We start from the raw sequence: 17,815 nt of genomic DNA on the forward strand, positions 1-17,815 counted from the left end.
ATGTTAGACCCTTTGTTTTTTATTCACTTATTGACACTAGGGTTTCATAAACACCTTATCTAGAGTGCAAACAGACCGTAAAGCTACCAAATGGTGAGGAAACATCCACTAAATGTTAGTGTTTGTTGATTAAAAACTGAAAGCTGTAGCTTTGAATTAAGAATATTTCAATGTAAAATAAAGAATCACTGTAAAAATCAATACAATGCAATTATGTTTATATTAGTTTATATGACTATCAATTAGAAAAAGTAATGACAAAAAAAAACAAGTTAAAAATGTGAGTACTTCCTTGTATTTTGTTGGGAGGGATATAATTGTGTAGTGTGATATGCATCACCAACTAGCTAGAGGAAACAGTTATTTTAAATTTCATTACAGTACCTTATCTCAGAGTAGTTTTGATGATTTTAAAATTTTAATCAAATAAATGTTAACTCTCAGCAAGAGTAAACATTCCAGGGAGAGCTGTAGCATCAGACACAATTATTAATGGAGAAAATTAATGCTACAGTGTAAATATTGCTCCCAAAAAGAGATGAAACAGGAGCTCTCTCTCTGATTTGTTAGCCTAAAAAAAAAATACAGTCTAAAATTCCTGCATGTTAATGTGCCTTAACTTGTTCATTTGAACATAAATAATACATTTATTCCAATAAGAAAAATTATTTATTCTAATTATTAATCCTAAATATTCCAGTTATCAAGCAATGTTATCATTGGACTAATATAAATCATACATCCCTATACATCACCTATAACATGATAGATAAAACTAAGCTGGGATAAATTAAAAGCAGCACCGATAACATTATCTTTATGGCTAAAGTTTACCTTAATCGATGCGATTATGTGTTATATTTCAAGTCTCAAATACCAGCTGCTGTTTCACAGACCTGTATTATTTAGATGGGCAAACTTTAGGCTTGGGTGACTCTCTGTGCTTACCGATGGAGGAAGCTCAGCTCGAGCCATCAGTTTAGCTCCAATGAAATGCATGGAAAAGAGATTTGGCTGCAAGAGTTCAGGATCCTTTCAGAAGTGATCTACAGTGCCATCAAAGGCCATTCATTCCCAGATTCTTCCTCTCCGGTTCTTTTGAGCTAGTTTCTAATGAGGCAATCAATTCTATGAAAGAAATCGACTAAACTAGTGACGATAACGTAATTGCGCTCCGTCTGCTAAAACACAGTAGATATGTTTTCCTCTCATAAAATGTCAATAACATTGTGCAACCATAATTAGCTTGTCACTGATGCACTTTTAATTGGGTTTATTCTATTTTCTATCGCTGTACCCAGTCTGTCCTCATTCCTCCTGTCGCTCTCCAACGTCTGTCATGAATATCGATGGGCCACTTTACATACTGTGGGTATTCATCCTCATAAAGACTAGGCATATCAATGCAAAAGATGAAAGCCTGTACAGAATCCGTCAGTGTTTTTGGATACGTAATGAAAGAGTGAAATAAAAAAAGAAAAAGAAAAAAAAAAGGCCTGTGGCTCGTTTATAAAGCTGCGACTCTGAACTGGAAGAGTTGGTTACCAAGCAACAAGCACCTGAGTGAACATATTAGTCTAATTATCACAGATCTACGTCAGCATCAGGGCCGAGTTTTCCTGTCCTCACTATTGTCCCACTTTGTGTTTACTCAAGATTGATTTTTCTGTGAAAACACAGCAAGGATATCATGTGCTTCTGATCTGTAATGAATATGAGAGCCGCCACTTCTAATGAATATTGGCCTAGTTATGTTGCATGAAGTCCATCTTTTATTTATCACCATCTGTAATGGCATCCGCTGCGGTGCCTGCTGTTCCTGCATGACAATTTGCACAAAGTCAAGCCATTACAAACTTCCATTTTTTTTCCTCTCTGACTGAAGGCAATTTCGCTACCTAACTTTCCGTTCAAAAAACAACATTTATTTCACACTTAACAACAGTGCCTCTCTGTACTTGTCACGTACCTATGTAATTTAGTTGTCTAAGCTTACAGTGAACGGTTACAGTGAAGTATATAAGCTCTCACTTCTGCTGTGTGTTGTCACATGCTGTGACATTTTCTGACGTTTTGAGGATTAAAAGAGGACTGCCTACGTGTTCCAGTGCCCTAGAAGACACATTTTTTAAATTTTTCTCTGCCAGACAAACGTTTTTTTTTCTGTGCCCTGCCACCACACCCCCCTCTTCAGAGTACCAAATAGTCTTTAATCGTAATCCTCTGATCTAAAAGGTTGTTAAGTGTTGAATGGATCAGACACAGCAGTGCTGCTTGAGTTTTTAAACGCTGTGTCCACTCACTGTCCACTCTGTTAGACACGCCTACTCCATTGGTCTTCCTTGTAGATGTAAAGTCAGAGAGAGAAACTCATCTGTTGCACAGTTTGTGTTGTTCATCCCCTAGCACCTCAGTGAACACAGGATACTGTTGGCTAGATATTTTTGGTTGGTGTACTATTCTGAATACAGCAGTGACACTGAGGGCTTTAAAAACTCTAGCAGCACTATTGTGTCTGAGCCATTCTTACCAGCACAACACACATTAAGACACTACCCAAATTACAACTGCTCTGCGGTGGTCCTGACCATTAAAGAGCAGGGTAAAGTGGAGACAAGAAAGTATGCACAGAATCAGATGGACTACAATCTGTAATTGTAGAACTACAAAGGGCTCCTATGTTCAGTGGAGCTGACAAAATGGACAGCGAGTGTAGATACAAAGTAGGTGTTCCTAATCCGGTGATCATTCAGTGTATATAAATGTCTCCAAAAAGCGAGGATCAAAACATGTCCCCAAAAAATAATCATGGACAAACTTGTTTAAAGAACTCAAAGTGGTTCTTCTATGGTATCATTCCACTGAACCACTTTGGCATTCTTTAACTCATTCCAGATGACACTTTATCTTTCCCCTCAGTGAGCAGCACAAGGTCTGTCCTAGCCACATTTGCTAAGGTACGATTGATAGAACCAGAAGACCAGGGTGGCAGAAAGCCACTAAACCACAAGGTTGCTACACAGAACAGGAAGGAAACCACACAACCCCCTCCTCCTCCTCCCCCCCACCAACACACACTCATCACATCGCCATGGTGATAAAACAACACAACATCATAATCAGAAACATCTTCACCAAAATGACAAGGGACCTTTTGATATCACAAAAAGCCCCAAAGAACGAGTTCTATAGAAGCAGAGAAAGACAGGCTTAACGCAGATCATCCAGCTTCTGTGAGGTTTGCAGAAAGTGTTGTAATTGGGAATCCAACCTCATTTAAAATCCTTTTAACAGTCATCTCCTAAGACGCTTATGGAACACCTTAGACTAAACAGACTAGACGATTTATAGCGGGTGCATTCCATGCGTGAGTCACTGTGAAGGATTAGTGTAAGTGACTGGTCAGGGCCTTCGTATGTTTTCTTGTTTTCACATTAACAGCTCCACCAAGCGCAGTGGAATTAGCTTTAAAAGGAACAGCTGCCTGAATTACTGGCAGATGTGAAGGTGGAGCATGAGCTGTTTTTAGCTGTCAGGACCACTGAAACCAGTGCCAGGTCAAAGTAATAGGAACCAAGAAGTCTTTAACTTTCATAAGCTGAGCTACTGGTGTGGGAGGCGTTCATTACCGGGAGTCCTGAGTCATAACAACCAGTCCCTAAATTTTCATGAGCTGTTATTTTAACATTCTATTTATGGAGGTTGCATAGGTTCATTTATCCCTGTTTTTGAATGGCTCAAAGTTACCAGCTGTCTAATGCTATATTTTTACCCAGTGCTACAGAACTAAGCATTAATATCCATTATGTCATGCCTTATAAATATCTCCAAAACACGCAGTAACTTGCAATTAAATGTACAGTAGGAACATCAAATTGAAAAGCCAAAACTGAAATTACAGCCTTGGTAATTATTTTCCTCTTTCAGGCCTCTGGAGAATGCACAGATGGACGTATTGTGGGTGGAGAGAGAAGGAGCGCCATACACTGAAGAGCGGCTTTGGCTAGAAACAATGCAAATTGTTTTGAGACAATCCGTGGCGAGCAGGAGATATCTGCAGCAAGCCTCTGATCCACTGAGGCCAAGCTGTACCAGCCAAACACGATCATAGTGCACTGCATGCTGGGGCTTTGGAAACAGGAGCAGGCCAGTCGTTAATTATGCCTTCTGCCTGACCCTAAAATAACACATTGCTATATAGAAGGTATATGCAATATAAGATAAGGAAACACAATATATAGCCAATATTTCAAGCAAATATTTGATTTATTTAAAATATTGCACTCAATCACAACTACACTACCAAGATAAATATAGCACCTTCTAACCAGCAATCAGCAGTTAAAATTAAGTATTCAGAAAAAACCTGAACTGAAATTAAAATAATACTGAAATAAAACAAATCATAATTCAAATTATATTCATAAGAATTATTCTATACATTAATCAGTAATAATAAAAATGACAGAACACATGACAGAAATCTCACCTAGAGTCCACAGAAAAACAGAAAACTTTACAACTTTTATATTTATAATTTTCTTTATTCTTTATTTCTATATATAATATTTAATCATCCATTTAATTTGTTGCATTATGGGGGGAAAGAAAGTTCTGACATGCTCACCGTTGCTTACAGTGTTGACGTAGTATCTCCTCCCTTGTGGAGACATGTAGCTCTTCCAGTCTTTGGGCAGGGGGCTTTGGCACGGATCTTCACCAGGCAACACACTCATGGACACAGACTTCTAGATTAACAGAGAAAGAAGCTCAGGCTTCTAATCAGGAATAACAAAAGTGTCATTTCTTATTTGCTTTCCTGAAACAATTGAAGGTAATAATAATAATAATAATAATAATAACAAAATAATAAAAAGTTAATAATAAAAAGTTAATGCTGCATGAACACACTATTTTGGGAAAAGAAAATACAAACATTTTATACATTATCTGAAAAAAAAACCACATCAGCTGAAAGAAAAGCTGACATTATATAAATAATTATATAAAGTATAATATAATTGATAAATATAATTTATCAATTATATTTCTCATTACAGAACTATATTTTTATATATCACTTCAAACCAAAAGTAATATCCTGACTAAGGGTTCATTTTTCTAAGGGACATTTGTCCACTTCATCACGTGACAATGTCCAAAGACTGTTACTTTTGTTGTAAGAAATCATAACATAGTAAAAAGAAACAGCCAGGAATTTGCCCACTGTTGTTTTCTGCTTCTGGTTTTGGACTCAGCCCACCTCACTGCATTTAAGTTGCGGTTGTTGGCCATGTTTTTTTCTAAAGCTGAGCTCATAGAGGTTTTCCCATCCATAATTTGCTCCAGTTGAGAATGCTGAAAATGTCTGAGGAATGCCAGAAGTCTTCGCTCTCCTTTCCAAGACACTAAATTATACATCTAGCATCTATACAGAGAAGTGAACATGATGAGGACCGGGATTGAACAGAGATACTATATATGAATGCATGGAACAGATCCTGAAACACCTTTTTCCACCATTTTGCTTGTCTGCGTTATTGATCTTTATGTGATGTCACTTATTGGCACAAAGTCAAAGCCATAGTGGCCTAAGCCCAAGACCAAGCCCATTTCCCCTGAGATTCCCTGTGAACAGTAGCACACAGAAAGACATATCAATGCTCCCACTGAGGAAGAATGTTCCAGTAGCTCAGCCAATGACATAATTCTGTTTCCCATGATCTAAGCCTAAGTCGGATAAATCAGGTTAGTAGCGACCTTATGATGGACTGCCATTACTAATGGTTTTCGCCAAACCATTCTTTGTCTTATTTGGAGTAACATCATTAAAAAAATAGTCACTTTATCCAGAGTAACATCCTTAAAGTTTTCCAAGGACAGAGGGTGAGTAACATTTTCCTTCACCTCGCTACATAACATTAGCCTAACAGTGCCATATACACACAGTTGTCATAAGGGATTATTATTATTAACATGTCAGTATCATGCTGTTTGAGATCACAAAACCTAATTACACCAGACATCATCAAATGGTGGACCCTGGTCCAGACAAGGAAGGAGTGATTGCTCTATTTGGATCTGTGACCCAATTTGCATAAAATCAATGAAAGTTCTAGAAATTTCTAAAGCACTTTTCTTTTGGTTAATCATGAGCATAGCTTCTCTCAGCTGTGCCAGTCAAACTGAACATTGCAGGGGACATTGGGTGGTTGCTCTGTTCCAGCATCGCTGTGGCTGAATTCAGCACCAGTGTCAGAGCCATAGACAAAATAGAGAGGGTTAGGAAAAGGTCCCGTGTTTACAACGATTTCAGGTCGTAGCGATAAATGATACACATGTAAATATTGCAAGCTGTCCTTCTGTGATTATGAACAGCAGAGAAAAGTAGTCAACACACCTCATGCTTCGCTTGACACAGACCCAGAAAACACACAAACAGAGCACTTTCCTGTTTTTATTTCCATTTACTTATATAGATAATACTTTGCTAATGACCCTGTCCAGCTCCACTGGGCGATAACACTATTTGAAGCTCACTGTTCTTTTTGCAGCTTCTTTAGCTTGTCACACTCACACACACCATCAGTGTTTACACTGAAGAACTCCTATACTTTAGTTTTAGCTGGAAATCAACTTTTCTGGTTCGGGAACCAGTTTATGTTGGTGGAAACATGGCAAACAGTTCCAAATTATGTTTGTGAACAGGAACTGAACCTGTTCCATGTTGGTGGAAAAAGGCAAATATAACAAAATGGCTAGCTCCAAAATAAAGACAGCTAATGCATGAAAGGTTTAAAGATGAATGAACAGAGCAGTGTATTCTCATTCCTCCTTTAGCCAGTTCAAAACCAGTGTGTTCTGAAAACGTCACCTTAAATAAAAGCAGAAACGTAAAAGGCACTATAAGATGATGAGCTTTGGAACTCGGCTGGGAACGTATTTTAGCAACTGGACTTCACTGAATTTTAATTGAACACTGATGTTTAGTAGTTATCATAGCATCAAACATTATATCAGTCATTCATTCATTCATTCAGTTATGACATTTAAGACATCATTTTGTCAATGTTATATACAATTTGCCTTATGTTTGAGTAGCATGTTCAAACCACTTGTTGCTAAAGTCAAGCAGCTGCTTTATATTGAAAGAAAATCACTACTGAAATTTTCCAAACCATGCATTTCCTTATGTTGAAGTAACAACACTCCAAACATTTTAATGCTGGGGTAATATGAGAGATGACTTTCCATAAGAAGTTGTCTAAGCCATTAGTGGTGGGCAAAATATCAAACACAAATTAAAACTTGTTATGTTTCCTCCTTAACAGGCCTTTACTCATATTCCCTGTGTGGTATAAGGATGAAATCACTTAAACAGGCTAAACATCACTTTGCCAGCTTGGGCTGGCATATGTAATGTTCAATAATGCACAGCTCCAGATGGCTAACTTACAACTCCACTGCCTTTGGACAGTCCACACTGCGGATATCAGATTTGCCTCTAGCTACTTACATATGTTTAAAGCACAGATTCTGTGGAGCTCAAAAAAGACACACCGATTGCAGCCATTGGATATCAGTCACTAAGGTTTAGGAATAAGTTTATCATTAAGTCAGCTGTCTTTTTTTTCCTGCTAACACTTGAAACTGACCTAATTTATTTTATTCTGGTGGGGCCCTATAGAATAAATTTATTCCATCAGATTAAATAATTAGCTACTTGATTTGCTGAAATAAAAGCTTAGCTGTGTTCCAAAATGTCTCATTAATCAAAGATGCAGAGTGCACATGCCAGACCTGAAGGATGCTATTTATTGTCTTCTCAAAAGGACACATGGCTCCCATGCCAAGACCCAGTACGTGTAGGAAAAGATTCATAGCTTTCCTTGCTTTCTACTGGAATTCTGCCTGGAAAATCAGCAAGTCCCTGTCAAGCTCCCAAGCAACAAATGCTTCAAATACCTGAAGCTTTGGTCAAGGTCCATCTAGCTCTTACCTACCATAAGCTTTGATCTCTTAATTCTTGGGTATGTCTACATACATGTCTATATTAAGATCTAATGTTTCCAAAGAAACAAAACACATTTTCTCATCAACCACTAAGCGAGAAGTGGAACAGAAAATGTTAAAATAATAATGGTTTCGAGACTGAAAACCAACAGCTAGAGTAACCCTGCTGGATAAAATAATTATAGTGCTTGTCTAAAACAATGGCTGAAATCAGATTAATTTCCCAAAAGATGGCATAATACAAACTTTTTCAATGTCATTACCAAACCATAAGCCTGAATACAGATATATTTTTTTATAAATTCTACTAATTTCCCAAAACATCTCCATATTAAACAAAGCCATTCAGACTACTTAGATGTAAAATGCTTTGTTCAAGGGAAATAATTTCAAACACTGAGTCAGAATTGTTTAAAGTGAAGATGACCGGAGCCAAAATCTGAAGTGTTTGATAGTTTTTAAAGCTCTCTCGCAAACAGTTAGTCAGAAATTGATATGAATTTGTAAGGGAAATAAATTAGAACAAATTTTACCCAAAGAAAACTTTGATATGTGTTATTTTCTGAACCTTATACAAATCTGCATATAATTGAAATAATAAATGCCTGTTAAAACAATGTACACCATTTTATTAGCTGTACTGGTCTATAACTGGAAAAGGTTGATTTGTTTTCATTGAATGCCAGTTAGGTCCATACCAGATTTGGTAAGATACTCTACCATGAACCATTACAAATCAAACCCTTTATTTACCATTTAAATCATTGAATTATGCAAAAAGGTTGATAAAACCATGCATTGTTCAGAAAAATATTAATTGATAATGTAGATGCATTGAATGGGTCAGCCATCTTCTATTTAAAAAAAAAAACAAAAACAAACAAAAGCTCTCTTTTTACTCTTTAACCAGACAGGACCATGAGTCACTTCTTGTCTCCTGAATCTAGAACTCCATTAAACCCAAAAACTACGTTCGACAGGCACTTATGAAAAAGCTCCTTATCCAGGGTGCTAGCATTGCTTGTGTGTGTGTTGTGTGTGTGTGTGTGTGTGTGTGTGTGAGTCAGTCTTTCCAGAGCCAAACAGGACTCAGGAAAAGAAAAGTGACCCATGCATACATGAACTCCCATGACCCTGACTCCAACATCTGGACAGAAGGCTGGAGAGTATCCAGGATAAGGGTCTCAGCGCTAGGCTGTGAAAGGCTAAATATGGAGAACATCCTTTATTAATATCCAATAAGTCAAATAACTCATCATCACTATTTTGTTATATTTAAATTTTACCATAAAATAATTATAAAAGTTATCAAATTACTTACTCACTCCATTAAGTATCTTTCCATAAACAACTGTTGCTTTCTGCCAAAAAAGACTGTGCACATACAAACTTCTTATACAAATAAAATCAGGATAATAGCTCTTCTTCCCGGGCAAAGCAGTGTTGATTGAAAGTGAAACTGAAAGATTAAATTTCCTTTTGCAAGAGAAAATTTGCAATTTTTATGTAGTCTCAATTATTATTTATGGTGACTTAATACATTCAATTTTTAAAAAAGGTACCGTATAACGCAGAGCTTGTGAACTCTCAATGGATGACTCAGACCAATTAGAAGCAACCAAAGAATGCTGTGGCATCACAACCACAATAATCGCAAATTAAACCATTCATTCATTCATTCATTATCTGTAACCGCTTATCCAGTTCTGGTGTCACGCTTGATCCGGAAGGTGTTTTTTTCCACCTTCGCTCGTCTGTCACAAGTCTGTTTGTCTCGTCTGTTCCTTGATTCGCTTTTTGATTCACTTCCCTTTCAGTTCAGTCAGTCTGGTCTGTCTATTCCTTCCTTCTGCTTCATGTACTCATTTGGTTTGTCTGTTTGTATTTCTCTTGTCTCAAGTCTGTTTATGTCTTTACTCAATTTAGGTTTCTCTATATCTGCCTCTCCATGTCTAGATCTCTGATAAAAGCACAGAGGTCTCTGTATAGCTCTCTCTAAGTCTCTGTTTAGCTCTTTGTCCATGTTAGTCTCTTTAGCTTTCTCTGTCTGTTTAGCTCTCTTTGTCTTGGTTTCTCTGTCCAGTTCCCTCTCTGTCTGTCCAAGTCATGCTGTCTAGGTCTTTCTTTGTCTAAGTATCCTGTCTAGTTATACAGGTCTGTCTATCTCTTTTTGTTACCTTTTGTTATAAATAAAGTCATTGTGTTATAGCGTGTGCGTCCGCCTCCATCAGTCCGCCCGGTCCTGACATCAGGGTCATGGTGGGTCCATACCTGGAATCATTGGGTGCAAGGCGGGAATACACCCTGGAGGGGGTGCTAGTCCTTTACAAGGAAACTTGTAATGTCACTCATGGACACTTTTGAGTCGCCAATCCACCTACCAACGTGTGTTTTTGGACTGTGGGAGGAAACCGGAGCACCGGGAGGAAACCCATCCGGACACGGGGAGAACACACCAAACTCCTCACAGACAGTCACCCGGAGCGGGACTCAAACCCACACCCTCCAGGTCCCTGGAGCTGTGTGACTGCGACACTAGCTGCTGCACCACCATGCCACCGCAAATTAAACCACAATTTAAAAATAGTTGCAGTTGAGTGTTACACATTTTGCAAATAAATAGCTCACAACCCCCGCTGTTATATCTCTAATGTAATATACTTTAAGGGAGTATCGAGTCCAGCTATTAGCAACACAACCGCCTGGAAATGAAAGTTACCCTTTAGAAAATCCCCCTCTTTGGACTCCTTTTATCTTCAGTCCCAGCCAGAAGATTCAGGTCAGCATAAATAGTCCAGGGCAAGTGTCTCAGCACACTTAGCATTTCCTATAGATCATTTAAATCCTTCTGCAATTACTCCCATTTTAACTTTAAAAAGCTGGAGTTATTAGCAATTCTGAGAAAAGTGTGGTGTAACTTATAGGATTAATCTGAATAAACTGATTACTAAAGTGTATGTTCATCATGCCTTTTAGTGATGTCTTTTATTAACCCTTCCGACTCCACCAGAATTTTTAAACCCTTGTAGATTTCAAACAGTGTTCATGCAGAGTTTGGGGTATTTAACTACTGCTTCTAAAAGAGAAAGTACATTTAAGATAAAATCGTGATCAATAAATTAGGCTATGAAATTTATACCAATCCCAGGTAACAAACTAAATGCTGAACAAAACCATGCTCCTCTGTGCTTTCATAAGCCCCCCCACATCTTCTCTCTGAAAAGTTTTTCGAGTGAGAAATGACATTTAAACAAAGAGAACTAAACAAACACGTTAATATGATTAGCTGTTGTTTTGAGTGATTAACAAAATCTGAGCATGTCCTCAGTTGCCCATTCAGCTGACAAAGATCTGAGAGACACATAAAGAGAGATAGTAGTGTGCTGAACAGTTTAACTGATGCTTATAAAATATGAATGCCTGGAAATTTATTAAAATTTACAACAGCACCGGGTCTCTACATCTTTGGGAGATCAACAGATAAATGGTTTTATAAATGTATATGCAACTTCTGATAATCTGCGGATATGAAGTGTGAATAAAATTAAAATGTGCAATGTTATGTGTCAGTTTACAGTGTACAGCGAAATGCATCTTCCACATTTAACTCATCCGTAGCAAAGAACACATGCACACACACACTAGTGCACTAGGGGCAGTGAACACACATCTGGAGTGAGTGCCCAGGGAGCTGTTGGGTGTTAGGTCACTTGCTTAAGGGCTCCTCGGCTGTTGACATTTAAGGACAAGACAGCATTGTTCCTTCACTCACACTGCCCTCAATTTTTATAGAAGAAGAAACACCTTTATTGATCCCCTTGGGGTAATTGCTTCTTTGCATTTGAGCCATCTGTGTTAGTGAACACACAAACACACACTAGTGAGCAATTCTTCACAAACTCTAGGGGCAGTGAACACACACACAACCACCTCTGCGCCTGGGGATCAATTTGGGAGTTAGGCCTCTTTACTTAAACTGTGAATTAATTTTTCCTTGCCGGTCCTGGGAATTGAATAGGCGACCCTCTCACTTCTCTAACCTCAAGGCCACGGCTGCCCCCATTTTCCTACCAGTTGTGGGAATTGAATCAGAACCCTTCAAGTCCCAGGTCTGCTTCTCTAAGCATAAGACCACAGATGCCCATTGTGAAATACAATTGTTTTAAAGGGCATGTTTAACACTATGTCAAGATTTGAAACAGTGGGTAGTGTCGCAGTCACACAGCTCCGATGACCTGGTGTTGTGGGTTCGAGTCCCACTCCTGTGAGGAGTTTGGTGTGTCCTCCCTGTGTTTGTATGGGTTCCCTCCACACGCTCCAGTTTCCTCCCATGGTCCAAAAACACACATTTGTTGGTGGATTTGCTGCTGAAAAATGTCCATTGGTGTGTGTGAGTGTGTGTGGCCCTGCAAAGGACTGTCACCCCCTCCAGGGTGTGTTCCAGCCAGGGAACACACCCTGGAGGGGGCACCAGTCCTTCAAAGGGTGACCCTCACTCACACATTCACTCACACCTGTGTACACTTTTGAGTAACCAATCCACCTACCAGCGTGTGTTTTTTGGACTATGGAGGAAACCGGAGCACCCAGAGGAAACCCACGCAGAGAGAACACACCAAACTCCTCCCAGAGCGGAATTTGAACCTACAACCCCAGGTCCCTGGAGTCGTGTGCCACCCTGAACTAGTACAGAAATAGAAAATCTACCTAAACCTTTAAGGATTTATAGTCCTTTTCTAAAACTCAACAAGCTTTATAAAAGGTATGTTCAAGTCACGTTTGGTGGTAACCACCTGTGGAAACATCTGTAACCACAATCTCACACAGTTCCCTTTCCTAAAAAGCACTGAGTAACTGCGTGTATGTAGCTCGTAAAAAGAAGCTACTGTTGTTGGGTCCTCTGATGCTGAAGCAATGAGCTAAAAACAGAATTTCCTCATGCTGCCACTACTCACAGGAGCATGTTAGTGACTAGACTTGCAAATTCCGAACAGTAAGGCGTCAATTACCAGCTTCTTGAAATCAGTCAGGGCCTTTTGAGCACCATAGGGCACTGAGGGTGGGGGCATGGAGGGAAATTTCACATACATGTCAGAGTAAAAATTAATTACCACAGCACCCACAACTTACATTCAGAGAAAAGGGGAAACTGAGAGCTGTGACTTTCCAAACCAGGGCTAAAACTTACAACTACGTTGACTATTAATAAAAGAGAAACTTGTAGCTATCTAACCAAGCTGAGGATCTCACAGGCAGATGTGGAGAAATATGCTCACACCAACAACTAGCATGTGAAATTTCCTCAGAATTCCCCCTTTGATCTTCACTTATGTTATGTGTCATTCATGTGTATCACAATATTCATACTGAACACTATAGTACATCTATATAAGAAATATAACAAAACTTTTCACAATGTTTCTAATATTTAAGATTTCTGAGATTTGGGAAGAGGCAGAGATGGAGATTTCAAATATTCTGCTTCTCACAAGCAAATTCTTTCTTTTTATTATTAACCTATAGGTCTGGGCTAATTTTAAAAATAATAATTCAACTTGTATAATACATTTCACCAACCTAAGAACACTTTACACTGAGAGGAAACAACATAAGCAGCTTCTTTACTTATTTTTGGAGTTTGTCATCATTTGTTTTGATGACGACACGTCCTTTCAGACCCACAGTGCTGAGTCCTCTACTCACAGCACCTGGGGTTATTTTCTGAAGCCTTTGAACTTCCAGTGTCTCTCCAAGATGAAATCATTAAGTTCCATTTATATGATGGAGATAGTTGTGAACGCGCAGGGTGTTGTTAGAAGAAACATGTTTTGTTTATTTTACACATTTAATTTCCTTTAAGGCCATTGGGATTGGAAATGAAGGGTAGAGTTGGACTTTTCCACAGTATATTAAAACATCCCTTACAAACTAACAACACTTCTTTCTTTACTGAATGTACAGCAACTACAATCATGGGCAGAGCTTTAGTTTCTGCCTATTGAATAAATGGATTCACAGTTTGCATCACCAAATGGAAATTCTTAGCACTCCTACCGCTGCAGTTGCCAAGCAAATCGGCCCAGTTTTGTTTGCTAACAGAGATAATTGGCCGCTTAGCGTCATGGCCGCATTGAGTTTGTCACTTTCATTGGCATGGCCTACAGAATATTTCCTGGGTTCTTGTCAGATTATTTAACGCTGTCGGGGTGACCCAGCTGAACAGGCTTGGAGAGCTGTCACTAAATTACTTCACCGTGTCGCTTCAAATCAGAGAAACACTTTTGGTCTTCTTCCTGTCTTTACATGAAAGTGGTTAACCTCACCCAATAAACCACCAATGAACCTAAAATGCACACGCACACAGACGTACACACACAAAAAACACTGTTATCTGATACACTGTGTATCTACCATGAAGACCACACATGATCTGAACATTGTGACTTGATCCTTCCAAGATTACTCCATGAATCTCTGCTTTCCTTCATGAAGGACAGGACATGATGCTCAGAGCACAAAGCGGAACATATTTCAAACTTCATCAGCTCAAAACTCGAGTTCTGAGTCATTTGGATGGGCATGACTTACTGTTTCCTTTTTGGTTCCTTTTCCCATTTACACTGCAGGTTTCAGTACTTGTGTTGAAGATACTATGAAAGGGGCACTACTTCTGCTCTGTAAACTCTTACGAGCCACTGTTATTTCTAATACTTAATATACGTTTTATTATAATGCACTAATATTACTGTCTAAAAGAGGTGGGTGAATGCTGCTTTTTTTTTTAAAACAAAGACAAAAAAAGCAGTGCCACATTTTACAAAATTATATATATATATATATATATATATTTTTTTTTTTTTTTTTAATAATAAAACACCACAATTTTATTGTTGAAAATGTCACAAAGGGCACTGAACTTTCAAAATAATAATATAATAAATGATAATAAATAAATAAAACATTTTTAAACAATGTATTAGAGTGTGAACAGATGGAGCCAAAGAAGTCCTGTGTCCTCCAGATAATACCTGGTCACCCAGGGCAACAAAAGCCATTGTTATTTGGAAGGGTCATTCTTACAAAACTTACAATAAGCTAAGATGTCATTTATCAGCATATTTCCCAACCTACTATCTGTTTTACGTGGTTTAATCTACACTACTCTAATTACACAACTCTGGGAACTTTTTAAATGTGTCAGTTCACTAGTTGAGCCATGAATCAATTCCCCTTCTTGCTGACTGCTTTCAATCTTACAGCCAATGTGTGGTTTTCTGTGACCTTGGGCCAAACTCAATTTGGTGCAAATGTAACTACTTATCTACGTCTTCAGAAGCAAATGCACAAAACAAAGCAATACATTTTCCTGCATGAGCATTTGTGTTTCAGTGACATTAATTATTACAATCTGTCTTGAGGATCTGATTGGTCCAACAGCACCTCAGCCTTAAAGAAACAGATTCAGTGGTTTATGACTGATACGTTATGAAATATGGCAGAGAAGTTGACCTGGCAGACAGGATAGCTGTGGAATGTGGAAGCCTTAGCAAAGCGTGGAGACAAGCTAAGCTTATCAGATAGGACAGACAAATCCACAAGAGAATTTGTCTGGGCCCCAGTCCTTACTTCCTTCTGATCATTTCTGGGAGATTTTGATAGAGTTGGAGAAAGTTGCTGGATGGGTTTTAGACGGTGTATCTCTCTTCATCCATTTGTGTCTGTCTCGCTAATTCAAAACAAGTTGCAAATGTGAAAGCCTGGATAAAAACAGCTGTAAATAACTTGTAGCCCCAGGCTCACATTTTCCTGCATATATTTCCCAGTCTGAAGCACTACAATAGTGAATCTGAGACCTGTCAAATAATCTTGTTAAGGTTACAAACTAATAGGCTTTCAGTTAACAGGGTGAGTGTGATTCAACAACTGCAGTGTCAACTGTGTCCATTACATTCATATATACTTTGATAAATGTAAATAAAAAGGTAAAAGTTAGATTTTTTTCACAGTTGTTGTTATTAATTTCTTGTTTGTATCCATTTAACTTCTCACAAATTCAACTTATTTTTCCGTAATCTTCCATTACATGCTGTGAAATAGATGTTACCCTTCCTTAACTGTCACCTCAACGTCTTTATATCTATTCAATATTTTAAAATCGGACACATTCTATATTCAGGAATGTGCCTCATCCAAATATTCTTAAAAATCACGGGAAGACATTTTTGCTCCCTTTTCCCCAGTTAGTTATTTTCACTGAGATGTATTGACAGACCAAGTGGTTTTCAAAGTCCCACCCATATCTCAAAACCTTTTTTCTTTTTTTAATATATTTGAAGTAAAGAAGTCTAATTTCCACGTGCCATTAGCATGGATGTCTGTTTAACACATTTAGTGTATTTAATAATTCTGTGCTAAACAGTGTCAGTGATGCAAAGCACTGAAAAACACCCCTAGTGAAGTACACTGTTTAACATGAGTCAGTGACTGGCTGAATGTATGAATCAGAGAGTTAAAGATAGAATGACTGGCTGAATGTATGAGTGTGCGTGTGTGTGTGTGAGAAAGTGTGAGCTATCGATTGGTTGTGTGACTGCATGATTTTACGAGAGAAAAACTGAGTGACAGCCTGAATGCATTTGACAGAGTCAGTGTGTGTAAGGGAAAGAATAACTGTGTGTGAGTGAGCAATTAAATAATGGACTGGTGTATTATGAGTGAATACGTGAGTTAGAGACTGAGTGAAAGAAAGGAGGGAGGGAGGAACGAAGGGATAGACTGTGAATGAGTGAAAGTGAACACGAGCGTAAGGAACTGACCGAGTGAGAGAGTGAATGAGCGAATAGGACACGAAGTGAATGGAGGAGTGAACGAACGAGCGTGTTGGTGACTGAATGACTGTGAATATGTGAGTGTACGACTGTGTGTGTTTTATGATGAAACTCTTACACTCAGTCCTGTAACTCCGCTAACAAAGTTTCAGCAGATAAATATGTTTTTTTTCTATATTCGGTGTTGAAAGTGCATTTTTAACAGAATCGATGAGTTAAGTTACAATGGCTGTGGAGAGGTAGAGATACAAGTTCGTGTCTCCACTGTGTAGCCAGATTCACACTTACCTCCATGACCTGGACGTAACTTGAGGGAAACCATCCTTTCACTCCGTCCTTCTCTCCTTCCCACCACCCTCCGGACGGAGCCTGGGTGACTCGGATAATCTCTCCAGCCTCGAACTTCAAGCCCTGCTGATGCTGCTCCCCGCTGAAGGCGTACAAACTTTTACAGAAAGATCCAGACATGGCCAGTTTCTCCGAGCGCTCACTCACAACGTTAGATTATTTATCCCCACAGAAACACTCAGATACGGGCTCTCCTCACGGACATAAGGTAGCATTTATCACATAAAACCCCGCCGTCTTCTTTCAAATCCAGTGACTGTGTGGACACCGTTTGTGTTACTCAACTACTGTGTCCACACCGCGGTGTTAAAACACATTCAAACACACACACGCTCGCTCAGCTCACATTCATAACACACTGAAGAGACTTTCAGCGTTCAGCCTTTCACTCCACACGTTTACAGACTACTCCCGCCTCCACTCTCACGCCATTGGAGAGTATTTAAGACTAATACGCTTCCCTCCTATTGAGCAGCCAATCAAAGCGCAGGAGAGTGGAAAACAGGTGGGAAATAAACAAATATAACGTACACACCCATTTACTTACTGCGTGTTGCTCCTATGACTGCACCTTTTGTTTACCACACTAAAAACTAAAAATAAATGTTCTATATTTCACAAAAGCA

At 38.7% G+C, this 17,815-nt stretch overlaps 1 protein-coding gene across 1 annotated transcript in view; it reads right to left on the reverse strand.

Moving 5' to 3' along the window:
* Positions 1 to 17,563, reverse strand: part of LOC136690754 (growth arrest-specific protein 7-like) — a 55,696-nt gene extending 38,133 nt beyond the window's left edge. The window contains exons 1-2 of the mRNA XM_066662716.1: positions 17,130 to 17,563; positions 4,628 to 4,748 (exon numbers count right to left, since the gene is read on the reverse strand). Coding sequence (XP_066518813.1) covers positions 4,628 to 4,748; positions 17,130 to 17,309 — 301 coding nt within the window. The 5' untranslated portion in view covers positions 17,310 to 17,563. The remainder of the gene's footprint in view (positions 1 to 4,627; positions 4,749 to 17,129) is intronic.
* Between the last annotated feature and the right edge of the window lie 252 nt (positions 17,564 to 17,815).

Source organism: Hoplias malabaricus, chromosome 3 (assembly GCF_029633855.1).
Source record: "Hoplias malabaricus isolate fHopMal1 chromosome 3, fHopMal1.hap1, whole genome shotgun sequence".
Lineage (NCBI taxonomy): Eukaryota > Metazoa > Chordata > Actinopteri > Characiformes > Erythrinidae > Hoplias > Hoplias malabaricus.